At 35.7% G+C, this 24014-nt stretch overlaps 2 protein-coding genes across 2 annotated transcripts in view; one reads left to right on the top strand and one right to left on the bottom strand.

The window, feature by feature from the left end:
• Positions 1-745: 745 nt before the first annotated feature.
• On the top strand, positions 746-5451 carry si:ch73-86n18.1 (uncharacterized protein LOC564061 homolog). Its single transcript, XM_044116837.1, has 5 exons — positions 746-854; positions 941-1114; positions 1510-1661; positions 1741-1862; positions 5122-5451. The coding sequence occupies exons 1-5, from the start codon at positions 839-841 to the stop codon at positions 5282-5284; spliced, it is 627 nt and encodes a 208-aa protein (XP_043972772.1). The 5' UTR covers positions 746-838; the 3' UTR covers positions 5285-5451.
• A 353-nt stretch (positions 5452-5804) lies between these two features.
• Positions 5805-24014, bottom strand: part of cd4-1 (CD4-1 molecule) — a 29703-nt gene continuing 11493 nt past the window's right edge. The window contains exons 2-11 of the mRNA XM_044116839.1: positions 16172-16301; positions 11340-11402; positions 11103-11258; positions 10839-10994; positions 10331-10564; positions 9889-10251; positions 8509-8760; positions 8268-8368; positions 8116-8159; positions 5805-7098 (exon numbers count right to left, since the gene is read on the bottom strand). Of these exons, the coding sequence (XP_043972774.1) occupies positions 7068-7098; positions 8116-8159; positions 8268-8368; positions 8509-8760; positions 9889-10251; positions 10331-10564; positions 10839-10994; positions 11103-11258; positions 11340-11394 (1392 nt within the window). The 5' untranslated portion in view covers positions 11395-11402; positions 16172-16301 and the 3' untranslated portion in view covers positions 5805-7067. The remainder of the gene's footprint in view (positions 7099-8115; positions 8160-8267; positions 8369-8508; positions 8761-9888; positions 10252-10330; positions 10565-10838; positions 10995-11102; positions 11259-11339; positions 11403-16171; positions 16302-24014) is intronic.

A 24014-nucleotide genomic window follows, 5' to 3' on the forward strand; every position in this document is an offset into this window, starting at 1 on the left:
AAGCATCAAAAAATCATTCCACAGGAATGGACGAGTTTTGACTTCAAAAGTATTCATATGATAAATTAAAAGGAGTTCAATAATTCCCATTTGCATGATTTGTTGTTTTTCTCATTTTTCTGTCTCTTTCTTCCAATTGGATAAATGATAACAGTCTTCAGTCTGGTGTTTTGGTCTCAACTAGCTGAAGGACAATTTTATTTATAGAGACTTCATAATTCATTATATTTGTTGTTTCTCTTGTTTTGTTTATTTAAAATGTCTCCCAGTTCCAGTGTTAAATATTCATTCACATTTAAAGTTTAATTATGTTTTAGAATGTGTTCTTTTGTTATTATGCCAATATGTTAACTGAAATGGTCTCAAAACAATATCATCATTATCGCAATAACTTCTGTGATCATTTATTGTCAATTTCTCTTTTAGAGCCAAAGATAATAACTTAAAGCACAAACTATTTTCCTTTTACTTCTCACTACTTTTTGTTGGTCTGTTATTTTAAAACTCAACAACAGCAAAAAAAAATAAAAACATTTACATTTCTTTTCTGGAATAAACTCTTGATTTCCCAGTTAACTTTTATAAATGGAAATAAAGTGAGATGGAGGCCAGGATGAAACGTCCTCATCTTGCCAGAAAAGGTCAGAGAAGTGGGCACTGGTTTGGCAGAACGACCTGGCACCATTTGAGATTACGTGCTTTGATGATATGGACCAATCTCTCTGGCACACTTTTGCAATCTGTACTTTGTCTTTTCTGTAGTAAACAAATAGCTCTATTAAAACCTCCAGAGAGCCTGAAGGGACCATGTGTGATCTCCAGCTCTCTGAGAAACACGATGAATCCTGTGGCCGGTGAGATGATCTTCTCCTAACAGCTGGTGACTCTGTGTGTGGTCGGTCTGCTCTCTAACTTTAACCGATCTAATGTCTGTCGTTAGCCTCCGTCATCTTTGCTCTTCTGGGCCTGCTGGTTCCTGAAATCGCCTGTCAGGAACCAAAGACCCCTGAGGAAGAGGTGGCCTTTCTGAAAGTGAGGCTCGATTTGATGAAGGATCGCTACAGGCTGCTGTGTAACCAGTACGCCAATATGGCCGACAACTGCTCAGCTCCAGGTATGTTCGTCCTCCATGCTCCAGCAGATGGATATATGCTGTTGCTTGCCAAACTGTTTACCTCACATATCTTTATAAATATGTTCGCCTCAGATCCAGTAGGTTGACTTCACCTCAGACACACTTAACTTCACTGTATTTATTCTAACAAAAGAGGAAATCAGGTTGGTGATTAACATCATTTCAGCAGCTCCTGACCCACAGTCATAGACAGCAACAGAAAAAATGGGGACAGCTGATTATAAATAACAGTTAATATTTTCGTACAGGAAACAGGAGACTATAAAAGACATCTGATAACTGAAAGATTACTTTTTGTCAAAAATTAAAACCTAAAAAAAGAGGTTTAATTGCGGCACAGTAATCCTTCACAATTGGTGTTTTTGTCCGAACAGCCATAACCTGCACAGAGTGTCCAGCTGGATGGCTGCAGGTGGGAGACCAGTGCTTCCACATGAGCACCGACAGGCACAACTTCTCCTCCAGCGCTGAAAAATGTAGAGAGACAGGAGCCCAGCTCGCCATGTTGACCACCAGAGAACAGCATGTAAGCACTCTGTTCATCTTAAAGGTGCAGTATCAAATAATTGGTATTGATTTTTAAGTTCTTAAACAATAACTTTTAGGACGCAGTGGAAAAAGAAGGCAGGAGGATCGCAGGGTTTCACATTTACTACTGGATCGGACTGAGTGACAGTGTAACTGAAGGAGACTGGAGATGGATGGACAACTCACCACTAAAAACTTCGTATGTATTTAAAAAACAAGTTATTGAAAATCTGTTCATCATATATTTAGAAATACTTACTAGTGTAGCTTGTTGGTAAAGGGATGGGCAGTTGTTTGCTGCCATCAGTCATAAAAATGGATGTGAGATAATAGACAAAACTTCAATAAACTTAATGTAATTTCTTTAACCTATGAATTTTGTACACTTTGATCAAATGTATATTTGGAAAACTGACCCATTTACAGATTTCTTCTGTTTCCTTTAGAAAACAGCCATTGTAGATAGAAAAAAATGGGGGACTAAATTTCTGTCAAATAACTTAGAGATAATGTAGAGATTAATCTCTGAAATTTTCTAGAAAGAAAAATGTAAATTTTTGAGTTTAAAAAGTGAAAAAATCTTAGAAAAAACTCAGAAATAAAAAAAATACTTGAAAATTTGTAAAGTAACATTTTATTTTACTTTAGGAAAAAAAAATAGAAAAGTCTAACATTTTTAAAACTAAATTTTTTATTTTTTTCTAGAAAATTCCTGCAATTAATATCAAACTGTCTGAATTTTTACTTCTCCCATTTTTCTATCTACAATGACCCTAACACAGTTTTTCCTGCAATCAGTTAATCAAACAACTTTTAATGCCAGACAAAGATAAAAAAAAAATGCAGTTTTCATATGATGATTTCATTTATTCAGGTACACAATTAGAATAGAATAAATAAATTTAACTCAATTTGGCTCTTTGTGAAAATATAATCACCTTTCTAGCCGAGTTATGAACCAGGAAGGTTTCACAGCTGCACCGAACGTCAGATCAGATGTAGCTGCTATGGAGAGAAAAAAAAGAAAAGAAAATGAATAGTCGAGAGTTGAAAAAAGCAAATAATGGAGAGTAGAAGAAGAAGAAGTGAGGAAAAGTGATCCGTTCGACACCCGCAGCCTAAAACTACAGAAACAGCTCAAGATAACATTTAAATTGTTTATGGAAAAAATACAGTAAAAGCATTTTCCTGCTTCAACCTTTATTTACATTTAATTATTGGTGTTTAAGTAGAACTTGATGCAGATAATTAGCCACATGGTTAAGTCACGTGACATAGAGACAGTGTGTTGCAGTCACTCTCTTGTTTACTTCTAATGTCACTATAAAATGTGAAAAGCACTTAAACTGTTGAGGGGAAACTCAGATTAGTTTGATCAATAGAATAATGTGTACAATCTGTTATAGTTTTCAAAGTTTGCACACAAAACATGGCAACATGGTTTGCTGCTATGAGACTGAAAAAGAAAAAAAATCACAGCAGCAACATGTAAAATTAAACTAGAGGAAATATGAATGCTTTTAACAGCAGAACTGAGTGATGATACCCAAAAGTCTGCAATAGTTTGAAATCCAGACATAAAAGATGTCAGAAAAAAACGAAACAATAAAAAGTAGATGATGTTTTTAATTGAGTGCAGCTCACACATTGACCATAAAATGATTCATAAACTTGCACCAATGTTACAGAAACACGTCACAGGTTGTATGTAGGTCATTCCTGCTGTGAAGCAAACAGTGAGACACCCACACTAGATTAATTTACGTTTACAAGAATATTCTTCTAATAAGTACAATTGTTTTGGAAACAGCTGATTTCAAGCCAGACCTCGGGATCAGGATGAACAAATACAGAGAGGGGTATTGTTACTTCAATATTTTCAGCATATATTTTGATTTTTAATCAGTTTTTTCAGTGTTAATATGTTAGCATTAGATTAGCATGTGGTAGTTTAAAAACTGATAAATGTCAGCAATTGTGGGAAATAATGAAATACTACATCCCACAATTGTGCTTACGTACATTTTTCCTACTTATGAAAGTAGATTTTTTTGTTGGCATACTTTTGACTTTTACTTTGAGTATCTGTACTTTCTACTCCACTACATTTTGTGCTACCTAACATATTACATTTGCATTACATTGTGTTGGTTTTTTTTATTTGTGAGGTATTCAATTAGAGTTAATAGGTTAAAAAAAACATTAATGCTGTTCAATTCTTGTGTCCACATTTTTAAAATAGTGTCAAGAAATTAAAATATTGTTCCCTATTGACCCATTACAAAGCTGAATTTACAGCAATTTAATGCTTAAAACTTTAAAAATCAGTGGAATTTCTTTGTTAGTTTTGTCTAATGCCCCTTTCTTCAGAGACAACTTTTACTTAAATGTGTTTACTGCAGTTAAAATAACAGATTGGTTTTGCTTTGCAAACCTTCAAAGGTTTGATCATTCCTCTTTCTTATTAGCTGAATGGTATTTAGTTGCAGGTCAAATTCTGATGCACAAAATCACACTGCAAAATTTTTACATCTCACCAAGTACGTTTGGCTTCTAGTGCAAATATCTTAGTTCACTCGAAATAAGACAAAACTCACTTACAGGTAACTTTTCACCAAGACATAGGAGCTGGTTTAAGTCAATAATTCCTTTACTAGTTGTTAGTAAAGTAATCTTCCAGTGGATCAAGACATTTTTCCTATATTATAAATGAAATAATCTTTCAGGTGAACTATTTCTTTTTCATCAATACTAAGGAATTATTGGCTCCTATTTTTAGTTGAATAGTTACTTGCAAGTTTGTTTTGTCTTATTTAAAGTGTACTAACATATTTGCAGTAGAAATGACACCATAAATACTTGGTAATATGTTGTTTTTGTGACCCAGTAAAGTGGGTCACAGAATGTAACCACAATTATAAAGAAATGCATTATCTGCAGATTTGTTCATTAAAATGGCACACGATTGACTTATTAATGAAAATACACAAACAGTAGACACACTTGATGATATTCTTCTACACCACTGAATTAGATTTAACAAGTACTTTTACTCTCAATGCTTTCACACGTTTTTAAAAAGCACTTACATTTACTCAATTGAAAATGTTGATACTGTACTTTTACTTTTACTAGTGCACTGTACAGTTTTGTCTGTTTATTTGTATTTTAACTAAAGCACAGTGTTTGTAGACTTGTGAACGTGAGTAGCTCATAAAAACCCTCTTTGGGACTTCCTTTACAAACCTCTAGGTGGCGCCTGGGAGTCATTCTGTGTTCGAATACAAATACCTGCTTTTGTGTCACATATCTACATATTTTATTTTTTAAACGGTCTTTGTGAAAACACTGGTTTCTGTTCTTATTTTTTAAACAGTCTTTGTGAAAACACTGGTTTCTGAGCTTATTTTTTAAACGGTCTTTGTGAAAACACTGGTTTCTGTTCTTGTTTTTTAAAGGTTCTGGAGTGTTCACAGATCAGAACCAGACAACAATCAATCCCAGGGTCCTGAGGGAGAGGACTGTGCGGTGGTGGACAGCTACACTCAGAGCTGGTACGACGTGCCCTGTGAATTTGAGTATCCTCGAGTCTGTCAGAAGGCCGCCACGCCGCTGCTATAAACCAACAAACCACCACTCAGCTGCTGCATACTGAGCCTTTATTGAAAAACTTCATAATACAGTCATTATATTACAGATTCACCTTTAAATCAACTTTATTTTTCTGGAAAAATCATCCTGTTTCTGCTTTTGGGAAATAAAGTATCACCATCTGTACAAAAAGATAATATGTTGAGTATATTAAATTTTTTTTTTTTTTTTTTTATAAATGGATAACTATATCATGAACAGATAATAAAATATAATTGAAAATGCAGATTACATGACAATACACAATAAAATTACAATAAAAAACTGTATTTCTACAATAATAAATTCACAATATTACAGATATGTTACATCTTAAGTACAATTTTCTGACACAAATATATATATGTATATATATATATATATATATATATATATATATATATATATATATATATATATATATATATATATATATATATATATATATATATATATATATATATATATATATATATATATATATATATATATATATATATGAGTTGTTTTTATATTTATATAAGTTGATATGTATATATAAGCAACTAAACTTATTCCTGGATTTAAATTCAAAATGGAAACGGTAGAAAAACAGCAAGTCAACATCAATAATGCTGTCAGGAGGTACGTTCAGGAAGGTGAGGGAGAGGCTCTGAACTGTCAGACATTACAGAAAAGCAAATATAATCTCCAATGAATCACTGATCTATATGGTTTAATATATAAAAAACCTTCAGGGAAACATTAAAAGCTTCTGTGCAGAGGAAAGAGGATTAAAATCAGTTTTGTCTGACTGGCAGAAAAGACAAAATCCTCCATGGATCGTTAAAGTTACTTTTTAAAACAACTGAAATAACCTTATACTTCTGTATTCAGGAAAATTTCTTTAAAATGTGAATATAAATAGCAAAACTAAGAAAAAAAACTTCTGCCTTTTTGTGGTCTGAACCGTTAAAATTGATGCATATGACCAATCAAGACGCAGTCCTTATGAGATATTTTTATGGTCTCTATTTCTGAACAAAGAGAATTTGAATATTTTTTTAGATGAATGTATTCTGATTTTTTATTTAAAAGATTGCCTCGACTCTTTTGAAGGGCTGGTTAAAACGGCTGGCATTTCGGCCGACCTCCTTCCATTTTATATCAAATCCACAAACATCTCAGTTTTAATCTCAAAGTTTTTATTTATTTCTACAAACTATAACAATAAATATTGTTCAGTGTGTTCAAATCATTTGCATAATCTAATTGTATAGTATTTTATTTTCTGAAAAATTTAAATTCTATTGTATTTCCACTGATTGTGGTTCTTCTCCCAGTTGAACAAAGTTTACTTTTGCAAAATATGAAAAATTATGATCACTGATGAAGCCAAAGTAGCAAGCATTGATATCTGATTGATGTATATCAATTACCAGAGTCACATTTAAAAAAAGAAAATACTAAAAATCATTTGTTGGAAAAGTAGTTAAAACTGTTTCCAAACTGACTCGTTTTCATTAAGATGCAAAGTTAAAAACAGCAAATATCTGATCTGGTTGAAATGACCATTATCAGTAAAAAACAATCCAAAAAGGTAAGAAAAAGTGGTTGATACGTACAATTTTTACATTTGTTTCCAGTCTTTTTTCATTTTAGCAATGTCTACAAGTTTCCGTCTCTTCTGTCTCTCCTTCAACACATGAAAGAGCGTTAGCACAGTCCAGAAACAACGAGGGTCCGTTTGGGACAGAATTGTTTGCATGATGCCCTGATGTCCTGCTGCGAACTGTCAGGCCTTGTAGAAACCTTTAGGCTTTGGGCTGAAAAACAAACAAAGTAAAAATGTTTAGTTCAAGAAAAGAGACACAAATGTTCTTGATTCCTAAAGGTGACCTATTGTGCAAAATTTTATACTTTCATTTGGGTTTTCTAAAAAACAGCCCAAGGGCTTTTAATAAAAAAACAGCCAGTCGTTTATTGGTAGTAAGTTAATGTTTTTTAGTGTATGGAAAATGAGCCGTTTCGAAAACCTCTCAATTGTGTTACATTCAAGGGGCACTGTGCCGTTACCTAGCAACTCAAGTGGACCAGGTGACCAACATGTTTGGTCATCTGGTTTTACCAGTGTATGAGTTGTACTCTGGCTGCTGGAAAAGACAAGTGATTAGTTGTTGACTTACCATCAACAAACTACTTGCTACACTCTTGATGGTTATGTAGGAAGTAATGCTAATGCTTTTCCATATCTGTTTGCAGCCATTTTTTATGTGAGCGTAAACACTGAGTTGAGGGGGCGTGGTCAGCAGCACCTTATCTGGATTTAGAGTGACAAGACACCCTAAAGCAGGGGTGTCAAAGTCAAATGGACGGAGGGCCAAATTAAAAATTTAGCTACAAGCCGAGGGCCGGACTGATCGAATGTTCATTGAGACTTTTTTAAATGACGCATTTGGTCTAGTGAATTTACTGCGGACAAAGGGGGGGCGCGGGGGGGGGGGGGGGGTGCGCGCGTTGTGAGGATCGAACGGGGGGGGGGGTGCGCGCGTTGTGAGGATCGAACGGGGGGTGCCGGGCCGGTTCTAATAATAAATCAAGATCATCCCAGGGGCCGTAGAAAATCTTCTCGCGGGCCGGATGTGGCCCGCGGGCCTTGACTCTGACATATGTGCCCTAAAGCATCTCTTCCTGAAAGAAGTTCAAAATGATTTTGTAGCCTGTAGATCAATCCTAATCTGTTCAAGGGAGCATAACAAGGTCACCTTTAAAACTTCAGTTATATGTGTCTAAATGTATCAATGCGTGCCATCCTGTCAATCCAGCACATGATTATCGCTTACTTTTCGCACTTGCAGAGTCGATGCCTTAACAGTCTCATCTTCCGCTGATGTGAGTTACAAAAAAGAAAGACAGGCAGTGAGAAAACGAGAAAAGAAAAGAAAAGCTAACATTAATGTCTGATCCAAATGAAAATGAGAAGAGTTTAATGTACCTGTCTGCGCCTGAAGAGGATGAAAGCTAGAATGAGGAGGAGGATTAAGATGACTCCAGCAGCGCATATGGTCACTATCATCCACACAGTGAGAACGGGATCTGTGGAAAACAGAGAGACAGAGTCGTCAAACAGTTTACAGTAGAGGAAATGACACGTTCAACCAAGTTTCTGTCTTCAAGTGGCCGCAGGTTCATAACCATGTCATATTTCCTGCTCTCCTCTGGCTTCCTGTGCTCACCGATCTTCAGAGCTATCACAGCCGACGTCAGCGTCGTCGTGTTCCGCCTCAGATCACACCTCCACTTTCCAGAGTCCTCCGTTCCCACTCTCGGGATGATGAGGTGACCGGGCAAAAAATTGGCTTTCGCCAAGGATGATGTAACCGGGGGGACCCATTTCACCGTGACGCCAGTTTCCAGAGGACCGCCGGTGGAGCAGGACAGGTTCAGGTGGTGGCCTGAAATTAACTCCGTTCCTGGGGAGGGGATGACTGGAGAACAAAGAAAAAGAAGATTTTATTTTTCATTTCAAAGCAGAAAACTCACTGAAAAATAAATCTGTCACGGCCTTCTAAGTTCCAAAACCAAAGTTTTTCCAAGGATGTGGGAGGCAACAGGTGGTTTGTTTCTTTCACGCACTTCCGGCCCGATTGTTTGAAAAACTGTTAGACAAAGCAGCAACTAAAAGTTTCTTACAACCTATATAAAAATTAAAGTTAACTTAGGGTACTACTTTTTGGCTTACAAGTTCAAAGGGTAGTCAAAAAATTGTTTTAAAAAACCTCCTGTTGTCACACCAGACACCGTCCTCCACCAAGGTGTGCTTTTAATATCTTAAATTAATAGAAAGGTCTAAAAGTTACCAATGCAATCTTAACAATTCAAAACAATTATTTACAGATTTTAGTTCAAAACTAACTTACATATTTTCTAACTGCCTACAGAAAATATAAAGTAGTTGTGCTTAGATTACAAATCTGTGTCGATATTCTGCTAAAAACCCATTTTTGCAATCACAGTGTTTACATTAAATAAGAAATTATTTTAAAAAATATAGATAGATTCATAATCATAGTGCTAGTGCTCATCATTCATCAGAGGAGACGTCGGCGTCTTATTCAGGCGTTGGCGCGACAAGCTCCTTGTACTTGGGAGCGGCTACATAAACGCCGTTTTGGGGAGATTAGTCTGCGGTTTTACAGAAGAGCTATTTGATCAAATGTCACACAACCTTTTAGAAACTGTGCGATGCTGTGAGCTGCACATTAAATGAAAAAAGAAACAAAAATGAAGCATCCTCCTTCTACCGCTTCCTGTTGTCTTTGTCGTTTTCACCAGTAGTAACATCCGGCTGCTGATAACGTGACTTGTGATGCAAAACATTTTTTTCAATTGCAGTTTTGCGGAATACATCTATTTCGATATGACTGAAAATCCACCTCATCATCATGCAAAAAAAGGAGGATTTTTTTTAGAAACTGTTGTGTTTACATTAAGCAAATTTATTTGCGTACTTTCAATTTGCGCAATTTTGTGGCTAACAGGAATGCAGCTGGTGAAAGAACTTATGTGTTGCAGTCAGGTAACATAAACCAGCTGAAGTTTTTGTTTTCACTTACTTTCCAGCACCTCTACAACCAGACTCCTACTGAGCACGTAGCCGTTTGTAAATGTGATGGAGCAGTTGTAGGTCCCTCTGTCTTCTGCCCTCGCCAGATTTCTGTGCAATGAAAAATTTCCACCAGCTGTGAAGTTTTTAAAGCTCAGTTCTCTGGCTGTAGCCTCCGGTTTCAGCTGTCCATTCTCTGATGAGAAGGAGAAGACAGTCTGTTGAGTGGAAGATGTTTTCGGGGTGAAGAGCCACTCAATTGTCTTGATGCTGGACGAATTTTTTTGCACAAAGTCTTTGGGAGTAATCCAAAAAGGAATGCTAAGAGGGTGGTTTGTAGATGTGTAGACGTATTTGGATGCAGAGGAGAAGTCTGAAACAGAGGAAAACCGTAAAAAGATTCAAACTTTTTTCCAACATGCAGTAATCTGTGTTCACAGTCAATCACTCACCAACAACAGAAACAAAAAATTTGAATCTGCTCTCTTTGTTGTCTTTCACAACACACTGCCACTCTCCATTGTCTTGGCTTTCAGCTTTCTTTGTGATTGATCCTTGGAGAGGAGTTGCTTTGTCGCCCGCTGGTTTTATCCAATAAACTGAGTGTTTTCTATTAGTCTCAGCCTTGCAGTTCAGCGACAGAAGATTTCCAGGGATCAGGGATGATGGTTGATCCTTCATACTCACTAACATAAAAAACAGAATGCATAGATACGGAAATGTGTATTTAAAATCTTAAAAAGAAAACTTTCAATAGGGAATATTTCAGCTTCATTTTAGTGATTTTGGAGGTTTTCTTGGAAGTCAAAAATCTAAAAAATCTATTAAAAAAACCCCTAAACGTTTTAGGTCAATGCTTTAACTCTGAGCAAGACATTCAAAATATTGTTCATATATTTTGCCATGTTAAAGTTAAAAGTGTTGTGGTTAAAATACAAAACATCCATAATTTCTTCTTACCCGTGACTTTGATCAGGTGAAATTTTAATGTGCTATGTAAATTAGTACTACGTTTCACTTCGCAGACGATGGTTCCAAAGTTTTCCTCTTGCATGTCCTTGATGGTCAGACCACTGGTAGAGATGTCCAACCTGCTGCTCCAGATTTGACCAGAACCTGATGCAAAATTGATTCAATACAAAATAATGTCAAAAGTACCACAAATTACAACAATTATTAATATTGCTTTTAGTGGTAAATTTCCATTTCTAATGCTTTGCTTACCTGGATTAACATGTTTTCTATTTAAATAGGAAATGTCGGCAAGCTCAATCCTAGGGTCTCTTTCAAAGAACCAGCTTACGTAATATTGTGAGGGGAGTGATGGAGACTTCAGATCAACACTGTCTCCAACACGAAGATAATTCACTTCATCAGCCCCTAAAAGTGAAATAATATTAAGTGTTGATATTCAAAACCAAAACACCTTCTTCTAAAAAGTCTGCACTTTGCGTTTCTTACCAGTTGTGTTGAGGACAATGATGAGACAGACAAAGAACTGAAGCAGGTTCTTCATTTTGGTGCCTGAAATCACAGCAGGAGAAAGGATACAGAAAACTGTAGTGAATGAATTGTTAATTATATTTGAAGAGAATTAATTCAGAAATTAAGAGAGCAAAAGATTTTCTTATTTCAAGTGTAAAGTCACGACATACAGACATATTCAATAAGTAAGAATGCTTTCTGATGAGGCTCATTTGTCAAAAATACCTTTTGAAAAATAAACCTTAATCTGGTATCAAGAATATACTAAAATCCTAAATTCAAGAACGGAGGCATTAAAGAGTCCTATTATATCAAAACAAACCATTTTAGCTCACATGACCTTTTTCACTCTAGTTTAAACGAGTTATGCTGTGGGCTTTGTATTTTGAAAATACTGCAACTTGTCAGCATTTATAATTTTTTGTCTTAATTCTTGACTTTGCAAGGAAGAGAAATCCAATTTTTGAACTAAAGTCTCATAAAAAATTTAATTAATATTTCAACGCAGTTTCTAGAAGAATTGTCTTTTAAATTTACAGCTTTATTTGGTAGAATTATCCTTGTTTTAACATTTAAATTGCTTCGATATTAAATTTTGGTAAAGAGGTGAAAGGATTTAAGCGGAAGCAGCCCTGGGGTTGTGGTGGTCTCAGATTTAGAGAGATTTTTAGAAGATAAAAGAGGAAAGCTTCAGAAAGCTGAGAGTAGGCGGCCTGTGGTGGGCTTTGGATTCAAACAGGCAGGCAAACGTCGAGGGGGAAGAGAAACTCTGAGCGCGTTCGCTGGGTTGTGGTGGGACTTGATTTAGTTAAGGTGCAGATTGTTATCCCAGTTCTCCCCTCCCTTCTTCCTCCCCATCTGCCTCTCACACCCCCTCTCTTCCTCTCCTGTTCCACGAAAGACGGATCTCTCCACGCCTGAAGGGAGAAAAAAGAGAGACCACAGCACCAGCAGCGAACACAGACTGCGGTTTAAGGTACATGTTTATCCTTTTATGCCTGTTTTACTGCTTCATCTCACTTTCATTTCTCTTTTATTCTCTGAGTTCTGTTCAAAAATCTGTTTTAAATAATCAGAATCAAAATCAGATTCATATTGTGTGCACAAACAAGGAATTTGACTTAACTTTTCAAGCGCTCACAGCGTACAGACATTAAATACCAAAATATACACACTACAGTCAAATAAAATAATGACAAAGGAACTATTTTTTAAATTTAATTGTTACATTAAAGAAAAAGTGGCATTTCTTATATTATATATATATATATTTCTTTTACACATTAGCAATAAAATACTTTTTTTCTTTATCTACTTTACAAATGATTTATTGCAGATTTGTTGTCCAGATTATGAAGACTGTCAAGCTCATTCTGGCTTGAAACATACCAATTATACAAAATCAATGAAAATAAATGGCACAATTTGTTTAAAATATATTTTTAATAATTTAAGACACAAAACATTTTATGAGAGGATTATTACTCTACTGGGTCTTAGATGATACTGAACATAAGAAATTCAACTGTTATGAGATGCTCTGTATTAATCTTTTAGATGAGCGGTGTCAAAGATTTTTTTGGGTCGGGGCCAAAATTGGCAAATTTAAACTACCCATGGGCCACAAAATTAATTAAATTAAAAATGCAAAAAATATGTTTATTGTAGTTTTTTGTTTGATGTTCCACCTACTCAACAATAAACAAAAAAAAAAATAATTGAAACCTGTAAATAATTAAAGATCCAAAACATAAAAAGGACTTCGGACTGTCAACTTATTAACAGAAAAACATATAATTTCCAATTTTTAGGGGGTTATCAATTGTTTTTTATCTTGTTGGCCCAATTTTTGGCATTCTTGACTTTTGATCGGGGGCTGAAAACAATTATCGCAAAGACCACAAATGGCCCACGGACCACATTTTGAACAGCCCTCTGCTCGACATTTTTATCCTTAAATTCTTATAAATGTGTCTAATTTTATTTTAAATGGGCCTCAACCTTATGACAAAAATAAACAATGCCATGTTTAATAAATATAAAATGGTAAAAAAAAAAGTTGTTTAGCTAGTTTGTTGAGTTTTTCATATATTATTTTTATCAGCGGTCGAGTTCAGAATGCCGTGATTTTGGTTTGGGCTCGTTTTCTCACCTTATCTTCATCGCTTTATTCTTAAATGATCTGTATGTTTCTCATTTGGTTAAATGACAAATGAATTAGCCAAATTTCGATGTGTTTATTTATATATAAAACTATTGAAAAGCTGGCTTTGCTAATAAATATTTAATGTTTATAGTATCTCATTGACACATAATGTTGCTAAAAAATTTTTTTTTAAATCTAATCTCAGTTTTACTAAGTGTTTCCTTAGTGAAACAGAGACTGTAATGGCCGCTACTGCGCCCTATCTGAGTCATGTGACTTGCTCAGGGCGCTGTCGTTACATATCCGTAGTCAAATATCCGTCTGGGGGCGAAAACTGCTCACATGCTGAAACATTATTCCTCCAAAATTTAAATCTGAGCATTAAGACAAATTTCAGCATGTAATATCAGCGCGGCTACAGGCTAGCATTATTCACTTCGGAAAAACATGAAAACGGCATTAAAACGTGATCATCGTGAGAAAATGAAAGTTTATTGAATACTACGGCTTGTTTTTATCAAGTAAGAAATACATTTACACCTATTTAATGGATCTTTGGACGTTTTGAAGCGACTTTTTGTTACGGTACAGTAATAGCTTTCGTGGCTAAGCTAATCTGCTGCTGCAGGCCGTGCTAACGAAACTACGGTTGCAGTACTGCTTTAATTTAGACCGCTGCGTCTTAAAATGAGGAGTTATGTATTAATTTAAGACTGCTGAGTTTTTGAGTATATATAGCTAAGTTCAAAATAATTCATATCTCTGGTAGATTTAGATTTAAAGTGATTCTCATTCAACCAGGAAGTTTGTTTTTAACTGTAATAGGAATATGGTATCAAAGGAAAAACCTAGAAGTTTTAAAAATAATCATTAATCTCATTTATTTAGATTTTTAAAAAATATATTTGTCATAAATTATTTAAACTATTCTTAGTTATGAATTAAAAAGCTTTGTATGCATTGCAGCTTCCTATAATTGCTGTCCATTTAATTAGATGTTTCCAGTGTTATTTTGTAAATTTATCTTTGGTTATAAGCTTCAACTCTGAGGATGGAGGGCCTCCTTGCCATCACCCTAATCTTTAACAGGTTCTCCGTTAGTTGTAAGCGTGGATCCTGACTGCGACACTCAGAAACATAATGCGGCTTGCAGCCAGAAGAAACAATGTGGTAAAATAAAAAACGATACATTAAATAATAATAAGAATAATTTTGGGCTCAACTGCACATGACATTATTACTTTTAGCATTGTATTAGACTCAAATAACTGATAAATGCATAATCATAGGTGACTTGGATCACTATCAGAACTATGTCAAATACATTTATGTGTAATGTGTTTGTTCTGATAGCAATAGTATCCATGTGTCTCTATGATAAACTTTGAATGCCTAAAAAGCAGAAAGTATCATGAGTCACATAGGTTTGGACTGAGAAAGGAATAATGATTCAGTATTTGTTACAGCTGATCTGCAAGAGAGTGATATGTGAATGTAGAGTGTAGAGTGACACAGATGATGAGCAGACGTTCAAAGTCTTTGCACCTGTGGAAGTTTAACCCAGAAACCACCACTTTGTTTTTATCCTGCATCTGTAGCAGGATGAAGATTCAGATCCACTGATGAAGAGGAGGGAAGGGCAATATGAGGGCCAAACAGGGCGGAAAGGTTAGAGAAAGTTAAAACACAGGACAGACGGAGGTTCAGTCTTTACTGAGGGAGTTCTGTGATTGTTTGTTGGTTTTGTTATTTTTTAATCGCCTCTTTCTTGTATTTGAGGAAATTTGAGGCGAACTGCCTTTTTTATTCTCTGACAATGACAGAAAAGAGAAAATATTCTCAATACTTGCTGTCCGGTCTGGTTAAACAGGCAAATTTCACTTCATATTTTCAAATATGAAATTAGTTTTCCTGAATTGCGCCTTCAGTTTTACGCCATAAAGAGCTTCTTGAATATGTAGTTGTTACTTATTATGAAAATACATTAAGACAGCTGTAGATAGAAAATTAAGTAAAAGAGGTAAATGTTACAGTGGAGTGAGGTTATAAATTATTGTACACAAGCTGATTGTTTATTCTTATAAGTTTTGTGCCTATTGTATTGCATCACTTTACGTATAATTGAACTTTGAAAATCCTTATTTCTTTTTTTTAATATATATATATTTGCATTTTAACTTTATAATTTGCAAATTGCACGTAATTTAAACAGAGCATGAGTAGCGCTCATCGTAGCGGTCAGTTGTCCTGAACCTTCAGAACTGTAAATTTTATTTATAGTTTCTATAAAAAATAGACAGAAAGGGATTTACTAAAGAAAACGTTGAAATATAAACTTTTAAGTTTTAATTTACTTTCACCATAATTACATATTTATCCGTTTGTGTTGCTTTTACACTCGACACTTTGTTTTTATGTTCAATCTTATCAAACATGCAGAGAATAAACATCGCGTCAGTGAATAAACATGGCATTTGTATCCTGTGATTATATAAATAAAATAGAAAATGTCTGTTGTTGAGGCCTCGGTGGGCCTGCGGAGCAAATGACTTAAAATCATTTTTCAATAAAGGTGTCACTCTTTAATGAAGATATTAAGAGCAATTTATGTGTTTTGAAAAATAAATGTAAATATGTACATTTAGAAAAAGGTTATACTTACAACCCTTTTCAAGTGCCAAGCTCAGTGTGATCCGTTGTAGACGGTGATCTGGAGTCAGGCGGAAATGCTTTGTATTTATCTAGCGAGCCTGTTTTTAAGAACCGTTGCACCTCCCACTGCAGCGATTGGTCTGAAAGAAAGACGCACACTTGTTAATTAAAGCCGGAATCAAAATAATGACCTTTGATTGGTTGTTGCAGAGAAAAAAAGAGACACATGTGCATAAAAAATACAGTTTTTTTTAGCCTAAGACTGTTTCCATCTATTTGTGACAAGAATTTCCTGGATGAATTATAGCTTAGAAACAGAAAACTCATCTTTCGGGTAGTGTAAAGATACCGTTTTAAATCAATAAGATATTCTTTTTACAATTTCTGTCCAAAATATTTCATAAAGTGCCTATTGGTCTAATAAATATCTAATGAACACATTTTAAACAAATAATATTTTATTCAATATGTTTTGCAATTTGTTTTAATTTCCGTACAAAATATTCAAACTCAGCCTTCACAGTGCGGGTAGATTTATTCCAGCAGCAATCCCTGAAAAATAAGCCGCCCACAAACAAATATATATATATATGATTACACAAGAACTATTAGAGAAAGAAATATTTTTTTTCTGTTTTCTGTTTTTTCTCTCTCTCTCTTTCTGCAGGTGTACAAGCAGACTTCTCAAATCTTGTATTTTTTCACTGACAGATATGATATGTTAAAAAAAATAAATAACCACAACTTGAAAACAGTTAATTGTATTTAGTATAATCTGCATAATTTTATATCTAGCAAAAATGAACTAGTTCCATCTCAGAGGTTTACGAAAGACCTCGGCGCCTGTTTCCAAACTTCAACCCGTCAAATCACGAGAACAGAGTTTATCACAGCTTCTTTAGTGTTTAATGCTCTTTTTAAAGGATTTTAGTGGCCTTTTTTAAGCAGCTGGTAGACAAGAGGAAGGGCAAACAGAGAGAAGTGGAAAACATGCAGAAAATGGCCCAGGGCCGGGAATCGAACTGGGGACAACCGCTTCGAGGACAGTAGCCTCCGTTTATGAAGCGCAGGCTCTCTCACTGATCCATGTGGTGGCCAGTCATCCATGGTTTCAGATTGAACATTTTTAATGCCTGAATCGGCTCACCGGTGTAACAAGTCCACAGCTTCTTAGCGCCACAACAAATCGATGTCGAAACGAGGAACGGGAGCTGGAACGGAGGTTTCTTTGGATTTAGAGGACGCAGTATGTCCATGTCTTCTTGCGCATTTGAAAAGTCAAAATTCAGAAATCTGCATTTCCACACAAACTGAAAGAATCCCAAAAAGAACTTTTGCAAGGTCAAAACACTGAACATCTATGGACGTACGACTATTTCAGGTCAAACTATTCTTTTTAATTCATTCAGTCCAACATACATAAAGCAGAACTTTGTTAGTCCATTTGATCAACTTTAATGTGCTTAGACACATTTTGTCTTTGTTTAGACAGAAGGCAATAGTTTCTGTGTTTCTGCCATTTTTCATTGTTGAATCTGCAGCTTTGAGTGAAACGTTAAAAATTCAACACTATGTTGTCTTTATCAAAATGCAAATTATTTTACTGTAATTTGGGCCGATAATTCGAAATTCTTCACATGAAACATTGTTCGCTTGAAGAATTGTGTCGAACGTTAATCAAGATAAGGACTGAAACTTGTCTGTCCGAATCTGGTTTTTGAAAACTTGTCAAACAGTCTGTTGCCGTCAATAACGTGGCTCTGATAACTGGTGAGAAATGACCATTTAAATAATTTATATGAGCCCATTTTGGGCTTAAAGTTTAAAGCCTGCTATAGGAATCACCTCCGTCAAGATGGACTTCAATAGTTGATGCCTATGGCTGCGTTTGCTCTTCTAATCGTGTTTTATTCCTGCCCAGTGGAAGCTTGTTGTTGGCAGTTTTACTACCACATTAACCTTTTCCAGTATTTTCTGCAAAACTGAGCCTTCAGATGGCTATAGCTTTTTAAGGCTAAGAAACACATATTGTTCCTTTTCTGCTCTGTCTGACTTTCATTAAGAATACAGTGGAGAAATTAAACATTTCACTTTGTGATCAGTGGGGGTTTGTTTCTGAAGGTATTACAATTATGGACAAATAATTCAAAGTTTATCTTTTGCACCAAGTTTTATTTTTAGCCTCTGACTTTTAATATCAATATCGTTTTATTGTTTATTTTTTCTATAAATAATTAAAAAGGAAAGAAAGATAGTATGATTTTGTTTTATGCCTTTATGAACAAATTTAACCTCTGACTAAATTTGCTTGAATTTAGTCAGAGGTGATGATTAATGATGATTAAAATGAGCCGTGGATATGTCCCAGCAACACAAGTCTATTAGTGGAAAGTTTCACATATGAAAAAAACCTTAATATTTTAGTTTAAAACATGTAAAGATAATAATTTGGAAACAGTTTATTGAAGCCCAACTTTGGCATTTAAAAACAAAATTAAACAACCAAACTTTTGTAGAGACTTTTGTGTTTTTTATTGTAAAAATCCATGTTCAATTTATGTGTTTCTGAAATTTAAAGTAAAAATCTGCTGCATAAAATCAATTACTTTCTTTATGAGAAACTACTGAAGGACTGAAGTTAAAGATCTGCTCACAATAATCAGTTTTAACATTCAGGAGAAGCTGCGTCCAAAACTATTGTCTATCGTCTCAATAACACAAACGCAATCTGATTCACTCTTTTTTCAAAAACCCTGTTTTTTGTTAAACTTAATAAATGGGGACTCAAGACCCATTGGATGAAAGTCACTGGATGTTTGTGGTCCAGCTAACTTTGAAATTAAAATGACCATGAAAACATTTGGTTAAAACAGATTAAATCTCGGGGATAAAGAACATTTTCCATTTTTTGCATCATGTCTGAAAAGCTTCTCACTAAAAATTTAAATGTGTCCATCTGAATCCAGCGCAGTGCAGAAAAGATGAAAACATGAAAACATGTATTAGTTTCATTTAAGTTCAACCTCATGCAGACTCTAGAGAGAGACACCAGAATCAGTTTCCTTTAATCGGGCAGATCAAATTCTGAAAAATCCGATTATTTTTAATTCACTGAATGCATAAAAATAAGTCTTCCCATTATTATTCCCTTTATTATTTCAAAACACATCAAGCAACAGAGTTTTTTCTAAATTAAATAAATAAATAAATGCTTTGATGAAGCAGCACTCAAGTCCAGTCCTCAAGGGCTGCTGTCCTGTAAAGTTTAGATGCATCCTTCTCTAACGCGCCAGAATCAAATGAACGGTTCAGTAGCAGGCCTCTGCAGATATGAATGATGAGGAGGATGAAAATAAAATTCAGTAATTTGATTCAAGAGTTTTGGTAAAGTAAAAGTTGCAAGAGGATAACAACTGTAGAAGAAATATTTTTGATGGAAAAATTGAGGCTACAAGAAGCACATCTGTGGAGAAAACTGGAAAATTAAATTTTAGAAGATTTTAAATGCAGAAGGAGGACTGGAATAATAATTGATGAATATACTAATCAGCTAAATTGTCAAAACTTTACAGTCTCCATAAGCAGTTTCTGGTTTGTCTTTTTGTTGAAAAACATACTAATAAAGATCTAAGTGACTAAAGAAAAGTTGCAAGAGAGCAGCTAGAGGACTGGACTTGTGTGGCCCTTCTTTGAGTCATTTACTGGAATATTCTTTATCTTTTATATGTTACGGACTTTTAAATGTAAAATCTCAAAGAAAACCGATCGGTAGCAGACAAAGAAGGCAGATGGGTGCATTTCTAAAATGTCGAGAGGATTTTTATAGACACATGTTTCTGTTTGAGACATGACCTTTGGTCATGGATTTGGTTGGTTTGTGTGAAAATCGCCTGTTAAAACTGTAGTTTCTCAAATATAAGTGAAGCTGCACACAAACATTTGGGGTTTTTTTATATTATTTCCCAAGCTAATTGCTTCAAATCTGCTTAGATACCTGAAAAACCTGATTTGTAAAAGGAGGAACATAAAACAAAAATTGATACAGTTCAGCACATTTCACACCGTTAATCCTCTTATAGAGTAAATTTTCACTGAAGCAGCTACAGTTATCAGATCAGTGGGCCGGGTGCTTCAGAAACACACTGCTGAGGTGGTTTGGAGACAGGAACCACAACAAGGACAAAACAAACATCTCATACACGTCTCATGTGTCTCTCTGAGGTTTCTGTGCTTGCCTCTGTACTGCCTTCATGAAGGCTTCACACCTGCTTCTGTTCCCTCTGAGCTCGTAAATGAAACGGGCCTGTCGCTTCCTCTGCACGACGAGACCTGCAGGTTAGAAACACGTCTCCTGTACATAATAAACCCTCTTTAAAGAGAGTCTGGGAGTGAATCTGTTTAAAAACGCTGCGGGCCAAGCGTGGCGTTCCTCTCTGTCGATTTGTGATTTTGATGGAAAACACCTGAAAGTGAGGACTCCCTCGTTAGTCACTCACCTAACGAGGGTGTGTGTATCACAACGTGTCATTACCGAAAGAAAGAAAGACCCAGTGTGGGCCACGATCAAGACACAAGGAATGATTCACATTTTTCACTCTGCTCATCCCCCGTGTTCTCCTTCTGAGGGTTTCCCTCTGCGATCGATCTCAGTTTTTCTTCTGTTTTCTTGCATTCCGAATAGCCATTTTAGGTGAAAGCTAATTTAAACAAATAAACAAACGGTGGATGTTTGAGGCGCAGTGGAAAAGAGTGAAATGTTTCATTCTCTGCAACACTTCAGATGTGTCAATGCACAAAATGTCAGTGGAAAAGAGAGTGAAAAACAAGTGACATTCTGCTCAGTGACTGAAAACATTTTCGTCTTTTAGCTGATGGAGGGGAACGTCATTCAAGCTTTTTTGAAACCTCAACATTGTGAAACAGGGGATGAGGACAGAAAAGTTTACGGTCTCTCCCACTCATTTCTTCTTCATCTGTGAGGTTATTTTTGGTTAGTAGGATGCTCTGTGATCACTTCGTCAGAATGTAAATACAGGCTCCTTGTTTTTGACAGACAGAGTAGTTTATAACACAAACAGGATTACAGTAAATCAGATTACCGTATTAAGCAGATGTACTGTGTTTTTTGATACAAACAGTATAAAGTGAATTTGTATTTAGCTTCCCTTAGCTAAAACTTTCCGACTCAAGCTCCTTGTTTGGCAATTCTTCATAAAATAGCTAATTCTCAGTCTGATATTTGGGGATCTTCTTTTAACATGAAGTCTTTCCTACAGATTCTCACTTAAATTTTGGTCTGAACTTTGACTGGGCCACTATAACATCTAAAGTAAATTGTTCCATTGTATCTCTGCCGCATGTTTATGGTTGTTGTTGTTCTACTGGAAGCTGAGCCTCTGCTCCTAGCTTAAATGTTTGGCAGATTCTAACATGTTTTCTTATATTATTGTCCTGTGTTTAGCGTCACCCGTCTTCCATCAACTCTAAATAAAGATGACCAGGGAGACATCTTAGATCATCCAACACGCTTGAATCCAAAAGCTAAATCACCTCCTAAGTGCAGTCAGGTTCTCCAGAGTCCTGCTAATGACCTCATTATTTGACTCAGGTGTGTTGAAGTAGAGACACATCTAAAAGTTGCAGGAGACCAGCTCTCTAGGCCTGGAGTTGCCCACCCCTGGTGTAGAGCACGTTCTTCCACATGTTTGTTGTGTCCCTAAACTGCAAACGGATTATGCTTCCATTAATTGGTTAGGATAGGTCCATAGACTATGCAAAACATTTTCATTCCATTTTTTCTTTTGCACAAAATCATTCTTAGATAATGAGACTTTAGTCAGTTCTGAACAATTTGGGTTCCTTTCAGTATAAGCTGTTTTAAGGTCTCCTGTCTCTTTAAATCCAAATAAGCTTCTGGTGGCCACGCGCCCAACTCACCCTCGCCTAGAAAATGGCTACAAACTGCAACTCTATGCACAATTATACAACCATCATTGAACATTATACAAACATCTTTTCTGAATGGTAAGTCAACAACAGAACACTTGTCTTTTCCAGCAGCAACTTTACAGCGCAAATAGCGGTAAAACTTGCTGAGCAAAACCCCTGGAGCTTGCTGGGGTTGCTAGCGGAGCTCAGCTACCAACCCCAACGGGGTTCTGCTGTGGTTGCTAGGTAACGGCTCTTTGCCGGTTGATTGAGACTGGACAAACGGTAGCTTTTTTTTAAACGACTTTCAGACGCCATAAAACATAAACTTATTGGTAAAAAAAAAAAAAGGGGGTGTTTTTTAAAAATTATTTTTTATTTTTTATAAACGCTTTGAATGTTTTTAGAGGCAGTTAAGACCCAAAATGAGAATTTTGAGAAAATTCCTAATAGATCACTTTTAAGACTTAGATCTCTGCTGCTATTGTCAAGTTTCTGTCAAATGGGCCTAACAAGAGATTTGGATTTGCGCCATGCTGTTTTCATGTTCAGATGATAGATTGAACAGCAATCTGAGATGTTCAAAGCTTAGCTAACCTAGCCTGGCAAGAAAAGTCATGGATCGCTAAACGTTTCTGCTCTTTCTTGTTCTTTAAGATGATGTTTGTTCACTAATGTTACCTAACAAACCCTAGACATCAACTGAACAGCTGGATTAGATTAAATTTCAGTTTTTTTATTTACTAATTTGTTTTTTATAAAGGGTTTTATTTAGGTCTATGAAAGTAAAAAGGGTCTGAATACAAATGTGTATCACACTTTTCAGGTTTTCATTTGTAAAAAGTTTTGAAAACAATTTATTCATTATCTCCCATTTCACAATTATGTTCAACTTGATGATAGTCTAAAATATAACCCCTTCCAAAAAACATATTAAAGTATACAGTTTGATAGAAAAGGTTAATTACAACAGAAATAAACTCAAAGGGAGGAAGAGTCAAAGTAAAGCCTCGAATCTAATCGTCTAAAGAAAAATAAGCTTCAGTCTACTGAAGAAGAAAAACTGATTCCACTGTTGACATTATGAATGTTTTTATGCTCTCATTTGTTGTTTTTATCATTATTGTGTGTCACTTCACGTGACCTGTCTAATTTGAGACACTTGTGTTCAATAAAGGGTGTGTCCTTCAAACAAAGGAGGTTCAACACGAAAGCCACAACCTGTGTGAGTCTATTGATGTCACGTTGAACGCTGTGCTTAAGAGTGATTCTGCTAACAGGTTATGGGCCCAGAATCAATAAAGTAAGTAAACAAGGAAAATGAACAAGAGAGAAAAAGATTTGCCGCACAGCCGCTGGTCAAGGCTTGTTTTTGATGGTGACGAGAAAAATTACGAACTATGGGAGACAAAGTTTTTAGGTCATCTCCGATTGCAAGGGCTGAAAGAGACAATTTTGACGAAACCCCCCGATGAAGACGATGAAGAAGAAGACGCAAAGAAAAACGCTGAGGCTTATGCAGAGCTCATTCAGTTTTTGGATGACAAAAGTCTAGCACTCGTCATGCATGATGCAGCAGACGACGGACGTGCAGCGCTTGGAATCCTGCGGGCACATTACGCCGGCAAAGGAAAGCCCAGAGTGATTAACCTGTATACCGAGCTGACGTCACTGCAGAAATCACCCTGTGAGACAGTGACGGAGTACATCATCAGAGCTGAGACCGCAATCACCGCGTTAAGGAGTGCAGGTGAGGAGCTGAGCGATGGACTTTTGATCGCCATGGTCTTGAAAGGACTTCCAGGGATATTTAAGCCATTTGCTATTTATATCACTCAAAGTGAAGAAGGTGAGAGCTTGACTTTTGCAGAGTTTAAGACAAAACTTAGAAGTTTTGAAGACATTGAAAATATGCGTGCCACAGT

Source organism: Gambusia affinis, linkage group LG05 (genome assembly GCF_019740435.1).
Source record: "Gambusia affinis linkage group LG05, SWU_Gaff_1.0, whole genome shotgun sequence".
Lineage (NCBI taxonomy): Eukaryota > Metazoa > Chordata > Actinopteri > Cyprinodontiformes > Poeciliidae > Gambusia > Gambusia affinis.